The sequence below is a fragment of the Trachemys scripta genome, chromosome 2, assembly GCF_013100865.1.
Source record: "Trachemys scripta elegans isolate TJP31775 chromosome 2, CAS_Tse_1.0, whole genome shotgun sequence".
Classification (NCBI taxonomy): Eukaryota; Metazoa; Chordata; order Testudines; family Emydidae; genus Trachemys; species Trachemys scripta.
This window is the reverse complement of record NC_048299.1, coordinates 162,354,245-162,377,926: the sequence shown is the minus strand read 5'-3', so window position 1 is coordinate 162,377,926 and position 23,682 is coordinate 162,354,245. Positions and strand designations below refer to the sequence as shown.

The 23,682-nt window shown below is 41.7% G+C and overlaps 1 protein-coding gene across 1 annotated transcript in view; it reads right to left on the bottom strand.

Moving 5' to 3' along the window:
* Positions 1-22,852, bottom strand: part of PHLPP1 (PH domain and leucine rich repeat protein phosphatase 1) — a 218,789-nt gene extending 195,937 nt beyond the window's left edge. The window contains exon 1 of the mRNA XM_034762095.1: positions 21,104-22,852. Within this exon, the coding sequence (XP_034617986.1) occupies positions 21,104-22,598 (1,495 nt within the window). The 5' untranslated portion in view covers positions 22,599-22,852. The remainder of the gene's footprint in view (positions 1-21,103) is intronic.
* Between the last annotated feature and the right edge of the window lie 830 nt (positions 22,853-23,682).

Genomic DNA, 23,682 nt, shown 5'->3' with positions numbered 1-23,682 from the left:
GTTTAAGTCAGTATATCCTGCCTGTTTATGCCAAAAATCAAGATGAGATACCGTAAGGCCAGTGATCACCCCAGTGTAAGGGGTCTCAACTAAGATTTTTTTTAAACATAGAAAATGTGTTGGCTACCACATTTTAATACCCCCATGAGACAGGGCAAGCTGTATTTTAACACAATGGGAAGGTGAAATCTTAGGCTTCACCCATAGTTCACTTTGACCGGCCAGAACATGTTAAAACACAACTTGTCCCATCCACTCTACAATTTTCATCACTTTAAATGCATACTCACACTTCATGCTTATAACAATGAACACATTCAATATTGTCCATTACCAGTACCAATGAAAAGAGCAGAAACCTACAACACAATATTGTTCCTTCATTAGCCCACAGCAGCTCCTCCCCTCACTCGATTATGCAATGGAGACTGATAGTGGAGAGAATCTATCACCATGAAAGGTTTATCCCCAGAACACCAAATTTGCAGGCTTGAAGACACCATCCTGCTTCCTCTGCTTGGGAAGGTAAAGGGGGTATTGTTACATACTACTGCCGCTTTCAGGAACCATCTGCCATATTTAACCAGTTAAATACTCCATGAGCTGCATATTTACCATGCTCCCATTACCAAAGACATTCTACAGCCATCTTCCCATCCATTATATATTCTAGATGTAAATTGTGCCTACCAACATGGTTTCTAGTTGTAACAATTATGTACGCCATAGATTAGAAGTGTGGGATGATTCCAGAGAAGTAAAACAAGCTTTTAGGTTTATGACATTTGTGTTTAATGTCTAATTCTTTTATTCATTTCTTTCCTCTGTTTTGTTTCTCTTTTCTGCTCCTCTTCCCCCCAGATATTCCCTAGCTGCCCTCAAAAAGCCCAAACTGGCTACTGCAGCATACATCCCACCCTAGAGATAGTGGACTAATTCTCTGCTAACTCCTTCTTGGGGAAATAAAAAGTATTACCAGGGCATTTGTGCTGACTAGTATAAGAAAGTGTTCAGATGCTAGATAGCTCCTTCTAAAAGTCCTGTGTAGATGCAGCAAGTTGTATTTTGGCACATATTAGCGGACTGAGCTGAACTTTAGTCAGCTAGCACGTCGATGTACATCTTTCCTTATATTCTAAAATCTAGTGTAGACATTAGCTAACGCATTCTTTCTTTTTAAAAAGAACAAAACCTTCCTACCTTAGTCAAGACAAATACTAAGGAATCAAACAAAGTGTTTAGCTGTCTTGGGGCTGTGGACTGAACTTTCGTGATTCCTAGGTCATTCTCAAAAGCTGCCAAATGTATAAACTGTTCCCATTATTTACTCACAGATTAACAGTTGGTAAATTGGTCCCATGGAATCACTAAAGAATTTTCCTTATAACCATTTCCCTTGCTTTAAAAAAAGCCCTCCATTTCCCCCCATTCCTGAATGAATGTGAGAACTTCCTGCACTCAGAACAACATGAATAGACCTGGCAACTAGTCAGGGAGATAGTACAGGCCTATGAATGCTCTGAATTCAGCGTCTGTGTAGCCGCTAAATTAAAGGAATTCAGGAGCTTCACAAAGGCTTGGCTATTTAATGGATTCAGCCTTTTATTTTATAATATAATTAGGCAGCATACGAAAGAAAGCCTTTTCCAAGTGGCTGTGCTGAACAAGCAGACCCAGTGACTTCTCCTGACATTCTCCCTTTTTCTGGAGGTGATGTCATTATCACATTCCTGTAAATGCTTTAGGGAAGAGTTAACTGCACTCTTAGTCACTCTTTACCTGCCAGGAGAGAGCCTTTACAAGTGAGTTTTCAAGCTGTACATGCTTCTTTATTGTCCCATTTTTTAACTCCACTCCTCTATGTACACAGGGAAACTCCCACCACATTCCCAGACAGGATACAATAGCAAAGTCAAAATGTATCTTCAATCCCCTCCCCTGAAATACATTATTAATTTGGATATGCGCACAGTAAGAAGGGGATATTGCAGGCACTCAAATTGTAGGCACCCTTAATATAGATCAAAGTGTGAATAATCAGAATCTATTATAACTTCAACTGCTCCTTCCTACTAGCCCCTAACCAGCAAGCCATGTAATTTAAAAAATGAAAACTCCAACTTCCTTAGCAAGAATTTAATGATCTCACAATTCTCTACCCCTTTTCAAACACTATGGGCTTTTCTAACCCCTGCTAAGTCTGCAAATCTGGATCACAAGTCAGGTCACCTCATGATAAATGTTATCTTCAGACCCAATATCAGCAAGGGTATTGATCTTTGTCTATCACCAGGAAGAGGTAATCCACCAATGCAAACAAAGTGACTTCCATTCCATACCTGATTTGTAGCCATATTGACAAAGATCAATGAAATCTGAAACAAAACCAGGCTACTGTGAAAATTGCCTCACCACAACCTTTTCCATCACCTTAACCAAAAAACGGAGACAGCGGTAAATGGCCAGATCACAAGCATCAAGCAACGGTTTCCTGTGCTGTGGCCATACACTAGTTTACTTAAAGGAACACGGCAATGTGCTTTCCTTCAAGGAGACAATGATGACCTCTACCAACACTCTGGTCCACCAGCTTGAGCACAAGTTGTCACTGAGTGCCCCCAATATCTCCAGTGCCACTGGAGAGCAAAAACCTGAGGAGAAAGTGACAAGCCAAGATATTTCAAGGTTTTCCCAAACATCCAGTTATTCATACATCTGGTCAAATTAAAAATCAAATTATTTTGTCCCTCCTATTCAATCCAAAGCTGCCCATTCAATATTCAGTAGCCTGCACCCTATACCAGCAAAAACTTTCAGCTGACAAAACCTCATTTAGTGCTTTGCTTATACCAGAAGGTTCAGCTCATCTGGAACTGCTGGATTCATTAATTTCAATCCTACATTTAAATCACAGCTTTTAATTTTCAACTACAAAGAATAAGTGGACAACAGTTTTAAGGAGGAGGATTTAAAAAAAAAAAAAAAAAAAGTCATGACCTCCACCCACAAGAGATGTGGAAGTTAACTATCAATTTCTAACTGACTCTGTAACAGTTGCATTTCTTGCACCAAAGTTTGTATGTTATTCACTCACATCCACTTTGTTGATCTAAATTAAGGTCATGTCACAACCATGTCAGTAAGGTTCAAAGTGAGGTTCAGATGGAAACTGCTAGCTGGAGTTGCCAAAGCCCTGCTGCTGAACAGGGGACAATAGGATGCCTTAGCTAGAGCCCTGATCAGATGCGACCCTTACCCAACAGGGGAGCGTACTCTGTTGCAAACTTTTAAGTCCATGTACAGGGTTTGAAAACCCTGAAGGAACATTTCCAAAAACTGCAAGACTAGCACTTCAGATTATCTAAAGGAGGTGTGTGTCAGACCTCCATACAGTGGACATTGCATGTTCCTGAATGAAATGATTTCTCTCCAAGCTATAGAAACTTTTACTGATTTTCAGTGCGAATGTATTCACAATTCTCCCATAGTGAATTAAATTTTTTCCATGAACAGCATACAGTTCTGAATATTCAGTTATCAATGGAAGGGAAACAAAAAACAAAACAAAACACACACACAACAAGCTTTCAGTTGCAGTGACTGACAAGACTCAAGTCATGTTGACATGACTTAACTCAGCAGCACCGCCCCTCATGAATCAGAGAGACAGCTCCAGGTTAGAAACTATGGGTATGTCTACACTAGAAACTTAAGTCAACCTATATTAGGTCGACTTACTGCCATCTCAGTAATTACTGAGGTGGTACATATCCACACTCCCCTCCTTGGGTCAGTGGTGTGCATCTTCACCAGAAGCAATTCCACCAACCTAAGAGGAGCAGCGTGGGGAGCTGAGTCTCTGGTCTTCTCGCCTCCCTGTTCCTTGCCAGGAGTGGTGGGGAAGCTGCCCAGGGCTTCTTGCCTCCCTGTTCCCCACCAGGAGAAGCCACCTGGGGCTTGTCACCCCCAGGGAACAGGGTCCAACTGCCCCTGCTTCTCAGCACTCCTCTTCCCCCACCAGGAGCCAGGCAGCCTTGTTAATTTCACAGGAGCCATGAAATTGACAAGACAGATAACTTTCCCTGAGGGGAGCCAGAAGTCGTCCAGGCTTCTCACCCCCACTTCCCAGGAGCGGGTATCCCACTAGGAGCCGTCCAGCTCTCCAAGTGTGGGGGGAGGGGCAAGCTGGGCTCTAGCTGCCCACAGTTCCTGCTGTGAAATTGACAAGACAGCCAACAGCTGATGTAAGTAATGCAGTTTCTACACAGACCCAGACTCCTGGGCTTGTCTACCGGGGGATCTACCAGTGCCAACCAATACACTGGTGGTCAATTTAGCAGGTCTAGCAAAGACCCGCTAAATCGATCACAGATCGCTCTCCCATCAACTCCTGTACTCCACTGATCGAAAAGAGAAGGGGGAGTCTATGGGAGAGCATCTCCCGTCAACATTGTGGAGTGTGGACCCCACGCTAAATAGATCTAAGCTACATGGTTTTGAGTTATGCTATTCACGTAACTCCAATTGCGTAGCCTAGATGGAATTTCCCCTGCAGTGTAGCCAAGGCCTGTGTCACCCAAACTACACTGACATAAGCCCTAAGCTTCTTGTGGAGGTGGAGTTATGTCAGTGTAGTGGAGCACCAGAGTGGACTTTATTTAAATCACTAGTCAGGAAGACTCTATTTAATCATGGTTTTCTACATAAAAGTCCATTCTTGTTGGTTATTATAACCTTAATACATATTATTCACAACTCAGAGATAGATGTGGGTTTCATTTTTAGAAGGTACACTATACATTTTTAAACAGTGATTTATTTTGAAAAACTTTTCAGATTAGTTTTACTATATCAGAAAATGAATGATTGTTTGGTTATTTCATTTACCAAAGGTAAATGAAGCAGATATTTATGAAGTCATTAGGAGGTGAACTATCTCCAATTCAACAGGTTAATCATTAATATTTGAAGGATTTTCTTGATTTTCTAGAAGGAGAAAATCACCAGACAGACATTTAAATTGTTTTATTTAACCAACAACAACGTTAAGTATTCTGGATTTTTTTCTTCAACAGCAAACATATAATATTTTGACAAAACAAGCATATGTCCCTCGCTTCTCACATTTATCTCCAGACTTCTTCTCCTTGTCCAGATCTAGTCCTCCCTCAACAATTTTCTATTCATTGAACTCTTTGAAATTTTACACTTTTAGAGAGAGATAAGGGATTGACTGTGTACACAAATTTGCAGAAGGACAATAGAGTTGAGGTCTGTTATTTCTCACCTCTATATATTATGTATTTAAAAACATTTTTGCTGTTAACAAGCATGTTACCTCTGGAGAGACAAATCCACAGTCTGAGAACTGCAAATCTAAGCATCTCTGATGCTTCTTCTGGACTGAGCATTGAGGCCCATTGGGTAGATAAAAAGATTAACCTAAATAATCTATACAGAAGCCTCTAGAACCCCATAAGATTGAGTCCCTAATCCATTAACTATTGGAACTCATTTACAAAGCTTTTCTTAAACATTACACGAATATATGGTCTCATACTACAGAATTAGAGTTTATAATCCCTATTCCATGAAGAGATTTCTTTGAACTATAATGTATCTTAATTAAAACTCTTTAGATATGCTTTGAGGGAAAAAAAAAAAAAAAACTTTAGACTGATTTTTATCCACCCTGTGGAGCACTTACATCGACCTAATTATGTAAACACTACAGCCTTGTTCCCACTGATGTAAGCCTCCTTATGTTGGCCTGTGTAGCATAGACCAGGCCTATGCTTTACCGTCTTGTCCTCTATACCTCACTACCTACACCAAACCAAAAGGCAGCTTTCTAACCACCAAATAATAGTCCAAACGTGCAATGTTAGGTATCTATTCACAGCAAAGAAAATCCTCCTCATGAACAGAATTTATTCACATACGTTAGCAAGGAAAAAAAAAACCTTTGTTAAACTGCAGTGAAGGTTGAGACTGTAGTATTAGATCAGATGATTATTAAGAACCAAGGACATTCAAATTTAAGTTCAATTTTAAAACACATTAAAAACATGGAAATATTTTTGCTGCCAATCCAGACATCATTAACTCCCCTGCTGTGGCAACACCAGCCTCATATCTATTTCTTTCATACCTACTTTACATGATGTTTTTAAGATCAAGTATTTTTGGAGAGTTTTAGGGCTTTAAATTTTGAACGAGCAATGACTAGTAAAGTAACACAAAGGTGTACCACAAAAAGTTTGATTTTGCAACTGCTTTCATACACTTCTCTCAGACACCAAGTGTGATGCTTTGTCAGTACTCTAAACTTTGTTCTTTTCATCCGTGTGCTTTAAATCATGGTTTGAGCTGCCACAGTTTACAGACATAGATATGCCAAGCTAGCGTGTCTATGTAGACAAACCTCACAGTTTTCTTCACTGCCAACTGTTCAGGATTCTGGCCTTCAACTGAAGACTTCCAGCATCTGATGTTAGTTCTTTTAGAACAAATCCTCCCTGTCAGATTACAATTTAGGGCTACTGTTATGCACATCACCTTGCAGAACAAAAGGCCTAAGCATATCGGTAAGCATGCTTAAAAGAGAGGAAAAACCCAAGGTACGTGCTCCAAGCTCTGATATTTAACTCCCAAAGGCTTCATTGAGGACAAACATCTTACTAACAAGTTTAGCAAAGTTGTGAGATGAGGAAGCCTGCAACTGATCCATCATTATCACTGTGGAAGATTTAAAAAAAAAAAAAAAAAAAAAAAAAAAAAACACACCACACACACACACACTTGTCTCAAAACAATTGAAATATATATGCTTATAAGGCAAGTTGTTCCACCAGCTAAAATGAACAGTGGCATCTTGCCAAGAGCCCAGATTGCAGCCACCTTCACCTTTAATCTGAAACTGCTCAGATTATGATAGAGCATTACATACTGGGGTTACACCTCTTTGATGTACAGTATTACAAATGTGAGCCATCCCAGGCTTCGGCAGCAGGTAAAGAGAAGGGGCCTGATCCAGAAAGGCAGCTTCAGCATCATATCAACCCCCAGCCAGTACAGAACACAAAAACATGGAAGCCGCACTCGATATAATCCAGTTTCACAAATATCACAAGATTCAAGTCCTTACTTATCACAAAAGGCTATGACCGATGAATAGGGATTTTGATTGTACTGTACATTGCTGGACCTCTTATTGCACTGAGTACTGTACAGCAGAGAGTATCGTGGACAAGGCTAAATCACTGTTTATTTGAACCAATGTAGTCACTATGCATGCTACAACAATAAGTAGCCAGCTCTACAATGACCAATCATGCTGCTAACAGATAAGTTGTGCAAAAGTTAAAAATCCACTTTTAATTCACATTTACAGGGTTTTGAATCACAACCATAATACTGTAAACATATTGCTTCCTCTTTTCTATCGGATTATAATTTGCTTTATGAGAGCTTCTGTAGGGGTCAGGGTAGGAAAGAGACCAAAAGAAGTGTTTACTTGTCAAAGAAACAATATCACTATATACATTTCTAGTTAGGAGACTGCCTCACTGACCTAATTAACCTTCAAATATTAAAACTATGTGAGGTTCTCATTAAATTTCAAGTTAGACTGTGGTCCACATAAAAATCAAGTCATAATTCGTAAGAGATTTCAATTTTTCTACTTTATCTTAAAGCAAAAAAGATGTGCTGAACTGAGCATCCAGAAGCTGTTTAAACAACTTAAGTACAAACGTGTAGCTTTTCCTCACTAAAATAAGGAAACAGGATTGGTATTGTTTTGATTAACTGAAGTTGTAGAGATTAGAATTACGAATTTTGTTCTAGTGCTGCCTATTTTCTAATGCGTTTTCAACAATTCTCCTTTGACTAGACTACCCATTAGAAAGAGAATGAGCCCCCATTTATTTTAGTTCTTGCTTACCATCTCATTCCCTTTGGGTCAGAAGCAGATTCCTATGTGGGATGTAAACAGATAAAACCAGTCTGTGTTCAGATTACATAATATAAAAGCATCAGTGCTTTTAAAAGCATCAATTATGTTTGATATTTTATGCAAATTAGCATCTAACACTTTAGGGTCTGATCCTGAAAAGAGCTGCAGATATCTACTCAGCACCTTGTGGGATCCATCCAATCATTTTAAAATAAAGTTGACAACCATTTGAATGCTTGCAGAGAGAGGAGTGGGTTAAAGGAGCTAAATTAATTCTATGCAATATAAGCCTGGAAACAGAATGGGGGTTGGGGGCGAAGACATGACCCCATTCCCTACCCTCATGCACAGAGCGCCTACTACAGCTACAGGAGACTACAACAAGAGGTCATCTTTACTTCTTAATATCTTTGTTTGGGGACTGACTCTACTCTACTGGTCCACCAGACACATGCAGAGGGAGGAGAAAATATTTAACTCCTCAATAACGTGAGTTGTGCATGAATAGACTGGGGAAAGCAGGATGCCTCTTTGTTTAGAGGCAAAGCATAATCTGACTCAAAAACTCTGTGCTGTTACAGCACGGATCTCTCAGATCTTTGATGAAATACAAATTATTATCCTGCAACAACTCTATTCCATTCCACTCTTACTCAGTGGAAAAAGGTTTTTTATGCTCAAGGAAGTTTTTAAAACAATACTTGTGTTACAGGAAAGAAATCTGTTATTAGTGGCTGGTGTCTAAAAGACATTCCCAAAATAAATACATTTTAAAAGACATTTTGACCCTACAACTCTAGGAAGGGCAGCTAAGTAAATGAGAATTTTGGGAATCTGTAGTGGGAAGATGGCTGTTGGGGTGGGGATTATTTTAATTTTTTTTTGGTTGAGAACTATGGGCAGGGATAGCATGGTATTTACCAGAGATGTTTTTTGCCAAGTAAAATCATGGTTTTTATTGCCCCAGGAAAGACTAAATTAGCCCCAGTTTAAGGCATCTTCTAGTTTAAAAACTGTGTTGTTAATGCACACCCTATTACACTTAGTATTAGTTAAGTGTCCAAACTGCAGTTACATAAGGCCATAGATTCATAGATTTAGGGTTACACAAATAAAAAGTAGAACTGCAGTGGGCATAATACTAATCTGTAATAATGCTGAGCCTTGGAATGTCTGGATACATTTTGGTATGTATAACTTCCTTGAGAAAATATCAAGTCATGACTCATTTCAGTTCTCAGTATTACAAAAGCCAAAACATTCGATTATATGAAAACAACAATAATTCAGGAGATGTGTAGGCTTGAAGCACTGAGCAGTCAGAAGTATGCAGAGTCCAGGTCCACTTGATCATGCAATATTCTGTAGCAGAAGACCAACTTTGATGTAGTGGATAAACCAGAGCTCCCTGAACTGTGGGGCACACCCCATAAGGGGAGGGTGAGGAGGGAGCACCACCTAGCTCTACTCCCCAGCCTCGTCCCCCTTACCCCTGTCCGTGTTCCTCCTCCTAAAGCTGCAGCCCCGCTGCCAGCTCCAGCTCAGGGGCAGGAGGGTGCGAGGAATAAAGTTAAAAAGTTTGGGGACCACTGGGATAGACGGAGCCTGTTTCTCAGTTCTGAATGGATGTACCCAAAGTTTGAAAAGATTCACTATGTGCTTGCTGAATTTGTTGGACATGAATGCAATTATTTTTTCCCAGTTTTCCCAGTGTAAACTGGGTTTAAGCTAGTATTTCCCATCACCATGTCCTAAACTCGTTTTTCCCCCAAAAACTGTCAACCCTGACCATAGATCTGATCCTAGGGCCATGGAAGTCAATTGAAATACACCCACTGACTTCGGGCTATTAGTCATTCAGTGTCTCAAGGGAATACAAGTTACAGGACCAAATTTATCTTTGACAACTCCTCAATGGAGTTACGCACTTAAGCCAGAGGTATATTTCATGCATAAATTCACACATTTTGTCCGTCTAAAAAGACAAGCGTACATGTATATACCATACTATTTTCAGTTTTTACCCTAAAAACCAAGCCTAGATATAATTAAAAAGAATTCTACTTCTGAATATTCATTTGAAAGTTTTACTGACTTCATAAAAAATTGTCAACTGTCACACTAAGAAATGGTTGGCCTCATTTGGGAATGAATAGTTTCAGCAATCAACCCATGGCCACAAAAGCCAATTGGGAGAAATTCTAGTTTCCTACCAATAGAAAACCTATAAGCGTGCTGCGGTGTCAAATTCAACAATTCCCCACCCCAGGCAATTTTTATTTAAAGGCTAAAACAGATGTTGATTTTAGAGACAGATTAGTTTCTTTTTAAATGCAAATTATTGAATATTAAATAGCAATATTTTGAAAAATGGAGGGAGAGTAAGACAGTTTACTTCAGTCACATTCTTCCAGAATTTATATCAGCTGCAGCCATGCCACTTACAGTTGTGAAGACAACATCTAAGCTGAACAGGGTAAGGTCTAGTTAGCACTTGAACAGGAGATCTTCAAATAAAATCCAGGTTGTGGCAAAAGTGGCACTGACAATTCAGTGGTTTTGAGTCAATGACCATGCATGGCATTGTTGAGGAAGGGGCACAGGGTGCCTTTACAGGTATGATCTTACATCTAAGACTCAACATGGGATCACAGTTATTTTTCAAAATAGGTGTGTTAGCATGGGCACTACAACAAGTGACATTTGGGTAGTTATTCTACCTACCTAAATTCCCCGTAGAATATCAACTGGACAAATATTGTTATTCATTTCCAGCCCACAAATGTTGCTTTGTGCAGTTAAGCCAGCTGTCACATTCCAGCAGCAATTGAGGCTGTTCCTTGTATGCATGTGTAATGTAATTTATATTTATAACATGCTTTGTGGTAAAAGAATATATTTAACTTTAACATTATGCCACCAAATAAAAACTGAAACTGTAGTTTAGATAGCATAACACCTTAAACTTGAATGTTTAACTATAGTAGTCCATGTGGGTTTAATCCTAGCCACACCGGCTTGGGAAAAAAAAGAACCACACCATTAGATTTTTATGTGGATTTATTTTTGGAGGACAAGTCCCATATTACACAATGTATTTGAAGCCCAAGAGCAGAAAGCTCTAAAAAAAGAATTTCAAACCGAACAAGCAAGTGACAGACTCCCTTCCATGAGATGTTAATACTGCAGCAACCATTAGAATAAACGGATTGCCCCAAAGTTTCTGAAGGCCAAAAACTTTGTAAAGAGTTCAAATACATTCATTATGGAGGGTTTTTTTTATTAAATGAAGTATTAATAGTCAATTGGGTGGTGGAAGTGGGTCACATTTCTCATACAGTTAGCAGCAAAGTTTCAGCTTCCTGGTGTTTTTTTTAAACGGCTGCCAGGTAAGCCATCCAAAAATCCACCTTTAAAAAGGTGTTAGCATGGAGGAAAGTTCCATCAGTCTGCTCATTGAAGGGCTGATTCAATTGCAACAGGAACTGAACAGGCCCCAAGTGCCAAAATCTGTTCCCATTTTAACCAAAAAAGCTTTTGCCATGGACTCCAATGGCACAGAGCATCCAGCTCCCAATTCAACACCAGAGAAGTTCTGCAAGAGTTATTTAGATACAGGTGCACAATGTGCATTTTTGGCCCAGAAGTTGTGGTTTTTTTTAAAACACTAAAATAATATCCTGTCAATCAATTTCTTCAAATTGTGTGTCTTTTAAAAATCAAAGGGAAGTGCAAAAATGAGGACTTGATTTGAAGGTAATCAGAGGTTAAACTATACTTCAAAATTAAACAATTTAATACAAACAGGAAGTTTTCTTTTGAGTTTCCAACACCTACAAGAATTTGTTAAGATAAAAGTAGAAAACAGTGAAAAAGTGCACTTTGTGTACATTTTCCAGAAATAAATCATTTTAAGACAACTCCATAGAAACATTCACTACAGCTGTATTATATAATTAGGTCTTTAAAAAAAAGCTTCCTTTACATTGTCTCATTAGACGAATAAAGCAGTAAATACTTCTCAGTCAGTAAAAGCTAGTTGCTAATATTGTTTTGTATACGGGCTTTTCTTTTGCCCCATTGGTATACCTAAAAACCCTGAACATGACCTCATAAAGGCAATAGCAATGATACCATCATCAAGAGGGGATTTATGCACAGAACTCCAAAAGTGAGAGCTTTTGGGGGTTTGGAGAAGGGCAAGTCAGAATATCAGATATTTACAATGTAAGAAAACTTGAAGAAATATAGAGAAAAAGAATACCATGTTCTATACTGCATCAGTAGTGAAATTCAACACTTAAACATTCTAATTTAAGTACTAAATATTTACAGAATATAGCAGTATTTACAATTTACTTAATATTGAGATTTAAATTTGAACTTCATATGTACTTATAAATAATGGAAGCTAGCTAAGTGTGCACCAGGATTTGTGAGAGAACTGTAAACACAACGGGACTTGCAGCTGTTGCATATCAACTCAAGCTACAACAGCATTCCAATGTTATCAGTATGGCTCCTCCTCCACTATTTGAAAGGCCTGCCCATACTATAGCCCCCCCCCCCCCCCGGCTTCATAACCCCATCTGAATCTTCACATCAGCTGAAGTGCTGCAAACTAACAGCGATTCAATCATTTTTAACTTGCTGACAAGGAAACAAATGTAACTTCAGAGGTAGACATTTGGTCACTTTAGCATACCAAGGTTAAATGTTTCAGATTCAAACAAGATTAATGGGGTCTGGTCTCACTGAGGTGTGAGGATTTACCAATGGTTTCCTCTCCTACTGCATGATACAGAAATGTTTCCCTTACTCACAGAAATGCCTGCAAACTGCACAGACACTATTTTAAAACACCATAACAGAGGCTCAAACTAAATGTACATCCCAAATACATAAATGAAGAAAAAAAAAACACCAAAAAAATGCCACCACGGTTAAAAAGTGTAAAAAAGGCAGTCACACACAAAAAGGCATCATTTAAAAATGGGAAGTCAAATCCTAGTGATGGAAACAGAAAGGGGCATATCTTTTTCTTTGACTTGCCATAATTTAAGAAGGCAAACCAAGAACAAATTTGGAGAGCAACTAGCTAAGGACATAAAAACCAAGGAAGAAAAAAAAAAAAAAAGTAAGTACATCAGAAGCAGGAAGCCTGTCAAACAATCGGTGGGGTAATCGATGATCAAGGTGCTAAAGCAGCGCTCAAGGAAGATATGGCTGTTGCAGAGAAGCTAAACGAAGTCTCTGAAACAGTCTTCACTGCAGAGGATGTAGAGGAAATCCCCACACCATAGTCATTCTTTTTAGGTGACAGTTCTGAGCAACTGTCCCAGATTGAGGTGTCAATAGAGGTGGTTTTGGAAGAAACTCAAATTAAACAAACAATAAGAAGTCACCAGGACCTGATGGTATTGACCCAAGAATTCTGAAGGAATTCAAATATGAAATTGCGAACTACTAACTGCAGTATGAAACTTATCGCTTAAATCAGCTTCTGTACAAGGTGATTGGAGGGTGTTTAATGTAACACCTATTTTAAAAAAGCTCCAGAGAGGATCCTGGCAATTATAGGCCAGTAAGCCTAAGGTCAATATCAGGCAAACTAGTTGAAACTACATAAAAAACAAAATTATCAGCACAGATCAATACAATATGTTTGAGAAGAGTCAACGTGGCTTTTGTAAATGGAAATCATGCTCTGCCAATCTATTAGAATTCTCAGAGAATCAACAACCACGTGGACAAGGGTGATCCAGTCAACAGTGCATTTGGACTTTCAAAAAACCCTCGACAAGGTCCAGCATAGAAGGCTCTTGAGCAAAGTAAGTAGTCATGGGATAAGCCGAAAGGTCTTCTCATGGATCAGTAACTAGTTAAAAGACGGGGGAGAGGGGGACAAAATAGGAATAAGTGTCCAGTCTTCACAGTGGGCAGAGGTAAATAGCAGGATCCCTCCCCTTGTTCTGTTCAACATATTCATAAATGACCTGGAAAAGGGATAAGCAGTGAGGTGGCAAAATCTGCAAGTGAGCCAAAGCTGGCTGCAAAGAGTTACAAAGGGATCTCACAAAACTGGGTGACTTGAGCAAGAAAATGGCAGATGAAATTCAATGCTGATAAGTGCAAAGTAATGCACATCCAAAACCATAATCCCAATTATACATACAATAATGACAGGGTCTAAATTAGCTTTTACCTCCCAAGGAAGATCTTAGAGTCATCGTGGAAAGTTCTCTCGAAAAATATCACACAATATGCTGTGGAAGTTTCTCCTCCCCTTCCCCCCCACCCCCCAAAAAAACCTAAGTGTTAGGAACCTTTAAGAAAGGAATAGATAAGAAGACAGTAATAAGACAGAAAATATATCATAATGCCTCTACATAAATCCATGGTACGCCCACACCCTGAATATTCGTTGCAAGAGCATGCTGTGAAGACCAAAAGCATAACTGGGCTCATAAAAGAATCAGATAAGTTCATGAAGCAAAGGTCCATTGATGGCTATTAACCAAGTTAGTCAGGGACACAACCCCATGCTCTCGATGTCCCTAAACCTCCAACTGTCAGATGCATCTGGAACAGGCCACTGTCAGATCTGGATGCTGAGCTAAATGGATCACTGGTCTGATGCACTATGACCATTCTTATGTAAGTGATCAGGGTACATACAATTTACATCAAAATAGAAACAGGAAGGAAAAATAAAAGAAAATAAAGTAGAAAGCTTCAAGCTAAAAACTGTTTTCTTTAAAGTGCCTGGTTGTACAGTTATGTTTAAGTTAACACACCAAAGAGCTCACCTTCTCAATGACGTCTTTGGGAAAAGTGGGGTGTATGACATTAAATAAAATAATGGAGTTGAAAACAAAAACAGCGATGCAAAACCAACGAAAGAGAGAGACCTTAAAAGTACATTTCTAGTTTTATGCTTATGCATCGTATTTGATTAACTCAATTTAAGAAAAAAAGGTGCCAATATTTTGCTACAGTTGTATTAAGTTATTCATTCTCTCTTTACCACAAAGTGGTACAACTTCAGAATCATGACTTCCACACTATGCCTAAAATATACAGAAGTCTAGCCAATTCCACATGTGCCACACTCTAGAAACACTATGTGTCACATAACATTAAGTGTCTAAAACCTGTTCCTGCCCACATAGTAACATTAACATTTCCAGCTTCAAAAACTTGACTATTTTTAATCCAGTTAGATCATTCCAGTTGACTGATGTCTTAATTGTCCCAAAATTGAGACAAAAATGGAAGACTGACATATTTTACATCAAAATAAAGTTTGATATAAAGCTGAACATATTTTTCTCAACACTGCTTTCTGAAAGGTCATATGGGCAAGAAGCATTTCTCAAATAAGATCTGACAACCATGTTTGAAATGAAAGTTCTTTATTACAACTGGCATTTCTCAATATTCTGCCTACAGGCAATTTTCCTGAAAAGCAGTATTTGATGACACCAGCAGTATGGAAGCCTCATGACTCACACGGAGTTTCAGGGTCAAAAGTAATGCCACATTTCAGCAAGTGCCAAAAAGAAGCCCCAAAATGCCAGTTGCGAAAGACAAGTTTTCAGAAATCATTTCAGAGAACACATTGTTTACAGCGTGCAGATTAAAAATGCAGCATGAATAAGTTAAGGAAGCCCTTTTAAGCTTTCTTTTGACCTGAAAACTCAAAGTGATTAGTCCTACAATGATCTGTTCATTTTAAAATTATTTGTACTAGCAGCGCATTTTTGCCTGCCTTGAAAATTTAAGAAGTCAAGTCCACTGAGAGAATGTTTCACAAGGTTTTTTTGTTGGGGGGGGGGGGGGGGGAGGGGTAAACAGAGCAGTAAGGGAGAGTATACTTGGTGTTCAAAAAGCATGTTGGATCAAAGCCACTCTTACGGTTTAAGGAATAATTTAGTAACTCTGATCTAATCGGTCTCACAGCTACAATATCATGAGCATAATTGCACTATGGATTATTACTGAGTTCCATAATCCAGTAAAATACCTCAGCAGAAAGCTATTTAACCACATCCTTTTAAATTAAGATTTAATATTTTGGACTTTGAGGAAAGTCTGTTAAAAATAGATTCCCGCCGAGCACGACGTTACTGTGCATGACTAGTCACTTAAGGCCTGATTCTGCTCACAGTGAAATTAATTGGAACAGGATCAGGCCCTTAAGGCCCCAAAGATGTGTTTCACTTCAACAACAGAGTTATACTGTAACTTTAAATGTTACAGATCTTAAGACAAAAGTTAAACACCTCCATGATCTTAAAAATAAGAGAGAAGCAGGCCGATTGAGAAATACTGGAAATGTGCAAGCCACATCTTGAAGTGAGCTAAGGTAAACATGCCTCCTACTAATTACATGTAGAATATAGAACTTTGCCATAAAATTGTCAAGTGACAAGTTTCTGCATTTTGTTTGCTTGGCTTTTTTTAAAAGCTGCAATTCCACACAGAGAAACGTAGCACTCTCCTAGCATCCTATATTTTAAGTACATTTAAGTGTTGCAATATCTCCCTTTAATAAAAATGTTTAGCACTTTAAGTGGAGGGAGAAAAATTACATTTTTCTTCAATTTTTTCCCAGAGTTTCGTTTTGCGGGGGAGGGAGATTTCTTTTTAAGATAATAGGTTTTGTCATGTTCTAAAGTTAGAGGGATCACTCTAAGATCTGGATGCTAATATCAATACCTTACTGGACATTACCCCTGTAAATTTCAATTTAGTAACCATGCAGTTTATTACTCATGTTCACCTTGCATAGGCATGTTTCTGGTAACACACAATTTTAGAATATCAGGGAAGCAAAGATAAAAGTGACCAGGGAAAGAGTACACCAATTCCTACTGTATCTGCAGGAAATTGTAAAGATAGATAGCAACCAACACCTCCATCCATTGGTGCACCACCCAAGAGACTGATGGCAGGGGGAGCAAAGGGTGCACTCTTTTAGAGCAGCCCTCAGAATCCTCCACCAGGGTCTTTATGAGTCACCATTTGTAACCACATTGCTTATCACAGCCAGAAATATCCAGTGTGAGGGGCATCTGCTCCTTCAATGCCTCTTAGGTGAAGCCCTTCACTAGAATATAGGGGACCAGACTAGCATAGGGAATAATTCAACACTTTCCTATGCCATTTTTTGTTAATTCTGTCCTGTGTATTTACTGTATGTATTGTTGTAGCTGTGTTGGTCCCAGGATATTAGAGACGCAAGGTGAGTGAGGAAATCTCTTAGTGGATCTGAAGAGCTCTGTGTAAGCTTGTCTCTCTCACCAACAGAAGTTGGTCCAACAAAAAATATTACCTCATCCATCTTGTTTCTCTGTGCATTTATTGTCTGTTCACCACTACCACTTACTGTTACACCTGTTTGCCTGAGACATAGGGTATGAAAGGGAGATGGCTACTTAATTGACTTCTAAGACTGCTACATGAAATTGGTATGATTAAATGTTGTCTATTATTTTTAATCACTAGTTTTGGATGGCATAGGCTACCAATTAATGTAGCCATTCTATTATAGACACCTCATTATAGGGGTTTCATAATTTGGTTATTAAAACAAGTCGTCCTGAGAAATCTGAATCTAAAACTGAGTGAAAGGTTTTTGTTTGAAAGTGCTCAAAAATGGTATGCTAATCAATATTTGAGATTGTGTAACTCAAATTTAAGTTTGTTTTAATCCACTAACCACTCCATAGTATGTACTTATCCTACTAAATTGTATTTTAAAGCCAGGAAATTCAGTTTTTACAAACTGTTAAGTTTTCTATCAAGTGGATAAAAGCAAAAGATTATCCCATGCCTAAATAATTATTTAGAGATTCAGAACTTTGGCATTCTATGGAACTTTTTAAAATTAAAATAGTCACGCATTAACATTAAAATGTGGCTGTGAGCAAGCCTGTAAAAGGCTCCTGGTTTTTACTTTTATTTTATTTAAATAATGTGCAATTTGTGAAGCATACAGAAGCGCAAACACAGTTGCTACCACATTTGGGACCAAATTTGTATATTCCCACTTAACTATGGGAGTGGAAATAATGAGTTTAGAAAAAAAAGAGACATTCCTTAAGAGACCTGCTTAATTACACCTTATTGCATAGTTAAGACATTAAGTCTACAACCACCTGAAATGGTTTTAAATTTCTTTCTGATCCCAAGGTATCTATCCCCTCCCAACTAACTCCTGCAATAACTGAGCAATACTCTTGCAGTGAAAATACTGGTATGGTACATGCTAGAAACTTAAGGGAAGCATCAGAATGGAGAGAGGGAAATAGTGGTGAACCCCAGGGGTCTGTTCTGGGACCAGTCCCATTCAACATATTCATAAATGATCTGGAAAAAGGGGTAAACAGTGAGGTGGCAAAATTAGCAGATGATACAAAATTAAGATAATTAAGACCCAGGCAGACTGCGAAGAGCTACAAAAGGATCTCTCAAAACTGGGTGACTCTGCAACAAAATGGAAGATTAAATTTAATGTTGATAAATGCAAAGTAATGCACACTGGAAAGCATAATCCCAACTATACTTATAAAATGATTGGGTCTAAATCATCTTACCACTCAAGAAAGATCTTGGAGTCATTGTGAATAGTTCTCTGAAAACATCCACTCGATGTGCAGTGGCAGTCAAAAAAAGCAAATAGAATGCTGGGAATAATTAAGAAAGGGATAGCTAATAGGACAGAAAATATCATGTTGTCACTATATAAATCCATGGTACACCCACATATTGAATACTGTGTGCAAATGTGGTCACCCCACCTCAAAAAAGATATATTGGAATTGGAAAAGGGCAACAAAAATTATTAGGGGTATGAAACAGCTTCTATAGGAGGAGAGATTAACTGGGACTTTTCACCTTGGAAAAGAGACAGCTAAGGGGAGAGATGATTGAGGTCTACAAAATCATGATTGATGTAGAGAAAGCAGATAAGGAAGTGTTGTTTACTACTTCTCATAACTGAAGAACTAGGGGGCACCAAATAAAATTAATAGACAGCAGGTTTAAAAGAAATAAAAGGAAGTATTTCTTCACACAACGCACAGACAACCTGTGGAACTCCTTGCCAGAGGATGTTGTGAAGGCCAAGACCATAACAGGGTTCAAAAAAGAACTAAATAAATTCATGAAGGATAGGTCCGTCAATGGCTATTAGCCAGGATGGGCAGATATGGTGTCCCTAACCTCTGTTTGCCAGAAGCTGGGAAATGAGCGATAGGGGATGGATCACTTGATGATTACCTGTTCTGTTCATTCCCTCTGGGGCACCTGGCACTAGCCACTGTCGGAAGACAGGATACTGGGCTACATGGACCTTTGGTCTGACCTAGTAGGGCCAGTCTTATGTTCTTAAGCATCAGACCACCTGAAAAGGGAGGGGAGTTGATCTAGTGTATTACTGTTAGTAGACTTTTTTCCAAACTGTTCATTTTGCATTTATTGGAGTAAACAAGAACTGCTGCCTCAGTACTACAGCTTTAAGTAGTACACAATAGAAAGCAAGTTTCATGGTTCAGTCAGGTCCAATAGTGGCAACATGCTGTGATGTCATTTTCTATTAAATGGCTAATACACCTCTACCCCAATATAACACGAATTTGGATATAACGCGGTAAAGCAGTGCTAGGCCGGGGGGGGGGGGGGGGGAGAGAATAAGGGAAGGGCTGCACACTCCAGCAGATCAAAGCAAGTTCGATACAAGTTCCAGCAGTTTCACCTATAACGCGATAAGATTTTTTGGCTCCCGAGGACAGCGTTATATTGGAGTAGAGGTGTAGTACCAACTTGTAAGATACAAGATATGCACATTGAAATAAACTCACGTATTACAGGTGACCACATATTCAAATACATGGCAGGTATTTGAATGTTCAATAGTTCTTTTCTCTCCCCTAATTTTTAAAGTGATGGACAAGGAAATTAAATCCAAACTATTTATGCAACTATATGGTTGACATTTTACATTAAGTCAGTAACACAATTGACATCAAATGTTTTAAAGCGGATATCACAAATTCAGTGCAAAGATTAAAACAATGACTTCCCATGTTCTGCTTGGTAAGCCACCCACCAAAGTTTCACTAAAAATTTAGTTTTTGTGACCAAAATTTTGAAACATTCTTAAAGGTTACTTTGCCTATATACACTTCCGTGGTTACGGTCTTATTCTTTCAATACAGACAGGACTCTTCTGTATAAACTGCTCAAATATCTGCAGTTGCTTTTAACAAATATTTTTTTTTAAATGTAAATACAGAATTTAGTTTTCAGCAATATGCACTTCTATGAACTCACATCAACTACTGGTGCTACCTGTACAATTACAAGCCTAAAGTGGTTGAATTTTGAAGATCCATCTTTACCACACATCTCTATGCAGCCCTGCCCTCAGCTTCATGTTTTAAGAACAAACAGTTGAAAGCCATGTATAATATACAGCTAAGCTATTTGTATGATGCAAATTAATATTTAAGAGATCCTTTTTTGGCCTTTTCAGCTCAACAAAGAGTTGTGGAAGACAGACATAACAATATATTAGAACTTCTGATTTAACCTTAAATGTAGATGCTAAATTTCACATAGGAGGAGAGAAAAAACTCTTCAACATTACAGTACAACCTTCATGACCCAAACAGCATCAAAACACCGAATAAGCTCAGATAATGTGAGTTTTGGATAACAGGGGCTTTTGCTAAAGTTGCTGATTGGTTTTCATGACTGTCTAGCCACATAAATGATAACTGAACATTAACCAGGTTTTTCAGTGGGGTTCCTGGGGTGTGGAATTTGGTACAGCAAATGAATGGGAGGGAAGATAATCATTGTAAGCTTTTCACGGCAAAGACACACCAGGTTTTTGTAAAGCACCTGGCACTTTGGGGGCCCTATATAATTACAAGTACATTGTAATAAATACAGGTTAACCCAGCATGTCTCTGGTGCAACTATAATAAACAGTCCACAGGTGCAGTTTTTAAAGTAAGTCCCCTGATACTCAACTGGGGATGTCTAGTTACCCCACAGGTTAGTGTTTGTCTTTCTGGTCGGCAGAGCTGACCCCGCACCCAGCCAGCCTTCTTACAGGCACACCCCTTTGCTCACCTGCATAGAAGCGGATGAGGCAGCCGGTCTCGGAGTCCATACCCTCCTCCTGCACCCTCCACGGGTCCCGGAAGCCCAGCTGGGAGAGGTAGTCGTTCTGGATCTGCAGGGGTTTCTCGTGTGCCTCCAGCCGGCGGCTGATCTCCCCGTGGAACTGCACGTACAAGGCCGGGGGCAGGGGAGACAAGGCGCCCGCCTCTCCTCCCAAGTGAGACACCTTGGAGCCGGCAGGGGCTGCTGCAGCCACCCCTACCCCGGGGGGCTCTTCTCCCGCACGCCCTGTTCGCGGAAGGGGGTACACCGAGGGGAACTCGCCCGGCCGGTGATGGCTCCTGCCCGGCCCCACACCTGCCCCTTCCGCCGCTGGCGCAGCAGAATCCACCTCCAACTCCTCGGAGGACGACGAGCCGCCGCCGCTGCTGTAGGGGTCCAGGCGATCGGAGACGCTCTCAGCGCTGGGGCTGAGGCTGAAGCTCTCGGTGTCGGAGCCCGCCAGCCCCAGTTCGCCCAGGAGGGAGGGGCAGGATAGCGGCGGCCCAGCCAGGTAGAGCTCGGCGGGCGGCGGCGCCCTGGGACTGAAGTCGGAGGACGAGGGACTCGGCCGGGGATCTGCCCAGCTACTCTCCCCAGCGCTGTCACTCAGTGCCAGGCGGCCGGGTCGGGCCGCCTCCCCGTTGTCCCCCGGCGGTTGCCGGGCCAACTCGTGCCGGGTCCCCCGGCGGCTTCTCGGCCTCTCATCGTGCTCCGGCCGCTGCTGCCTTGCCGGCGGGGGGTCGGGCGGTGTCAGGCTGCCCAGGTCTGCTACAGCCGCGGCGCCGGAGAGTGTCTCCTCCAGGAATGCTGCCGCCTCCTGCTGGGGCGGCGAGCTCGCCTTACCCAGCACCCGGACCACACCGGCGCCCCCCCTGTGGCCCAGCTGCAGCAGCCGGGCCGCCACCTCGGCCGCCGTGGTCTCCAGCGTGCAGAGCACCGGGCGAAGGTAGGACATGTGGCGCTCGTAGACATGGACGCAGCCCCGCTGCAGGTCCCGCCGCACCCAGTCCCGCTCCGGGGGCTGCAGTGGCTGCAGCTGCCGGGGCGGCTTCAGCAGCAGCGCTTTCCTGTCCAGGCTGCGGGTGCCAAGCGAGGCAGGGGCAGCCGGGGAAGAGGAGGAGGTGGAGGCGGCGGCGGCTGCAGAAAGATTCCTCTTCAGCCTCCCCCTCCTCAGCAGCAGGGAGTTGGCGCTGCTGCCCCGGCCGGGAGCAGTCTGAGTCCCGTTGGCCACCAGCGCAGCGTGGGGAGCGAAGCCTCCAGCGGCCCCTCGCCTCCTCCGCGGCCCCCCGGCTGCTTTGCCTTCTCGGTGCCCGGCCTCGGCGCCGCCCGGCTGCTCCACGCTGCTCTCCGTGCCCGGCGTACCCCGGTTCCTCTCGCCCGGGGAGCTGCCCTGCTGCTCCACGCTGCTGCTGCTCCGCGCCGCCGCCGGGGCTTCTCTCGCTCGCTGCTGCGCGGGCTCCATTGCCCGGGGGCTGGGGATGCCGCCTCCTCCCCGGGGCAGCGCCGCTCCGAGCCCGGAGGAGAAGGGGGGCGGGGAAACAGAACGGAGAGAAGCGCCGCGCTCCAGAGGCGGATTATGTAGCAATTGGGAACATTCCGTCGGTCGGTGTCTCCGCGCGTTCGGCTCAGCCGCGCTCCACAGCTGTCGCGAGCGCCATTAGGGACAGAGAGAGGAGCCGCCTTCCCGCCTCCCCTCCCCGGAGCCTCATGAATATTAAGCAACCCCAACCTTCTATTTACAATAGCATTCAGGGAGGAGCGAAGGGGGCGGGCTCATGAATACTCGTCCCAGGTTGACGCCATCCCTGGCGCGGTGGGGCGGGGCGCCGATGATAAATTCAAGGTGACGGCAGGGGGCGAGCGAGGCATGCTGGGAAATAGAGTCCGCGGCCGACTCCCCTAGGACACCCACCCACACACGAACTACAAGTCCCAGCAGCCCCCGCTTCCCCCCTTTTCTCTCCAACGCGAGCGAGCTTCTCGGCCTCTTGTCCCCAGCGCGCGCCCGCCTGCCTGCACCTGCTCCTGTGACTGCCCCAGAGCGGGGGCCCTGTCAGAAATGCCTCACCTGCGGCTGCACAAACCGTGGTGGCTCTGCCTGCAGCCTCGTGTTAGCCCCTGCTTTCCCCCAGCGCTCTGCACGCCGCAGGCCCGGGCGGGTTCCCCCCGCAGCTGGCAGTCACCCGGCCACAGGCACATTTATTTGCCTCCCCTAGTGCGTTGCTCAACTCCCCAGTGTGCTTAAATCCAGCCTGAAGTTTTCCACAATTGTTGAAAAGCAGCAGCATCCAGAGGCCCTAGTTAGGATCATGGGCATGGTCTTCCTTCCTTTTTAATAATTAAAACTGATTTACTATCGCTGGGAAACTTCTCTTCACCACTTTTTCCAGATCATAAATGTATTGAACACAGATTCATTTCTCCGCAGATACCACGAGATTTAAGAAACTGAATAAAGAATAGACTAGCTAGATGTCCCAGGGGACATCACCGTTAACTTTGAGGCAATGCCATTCACTACCACTCTTCATATTGCTTAATTAGTT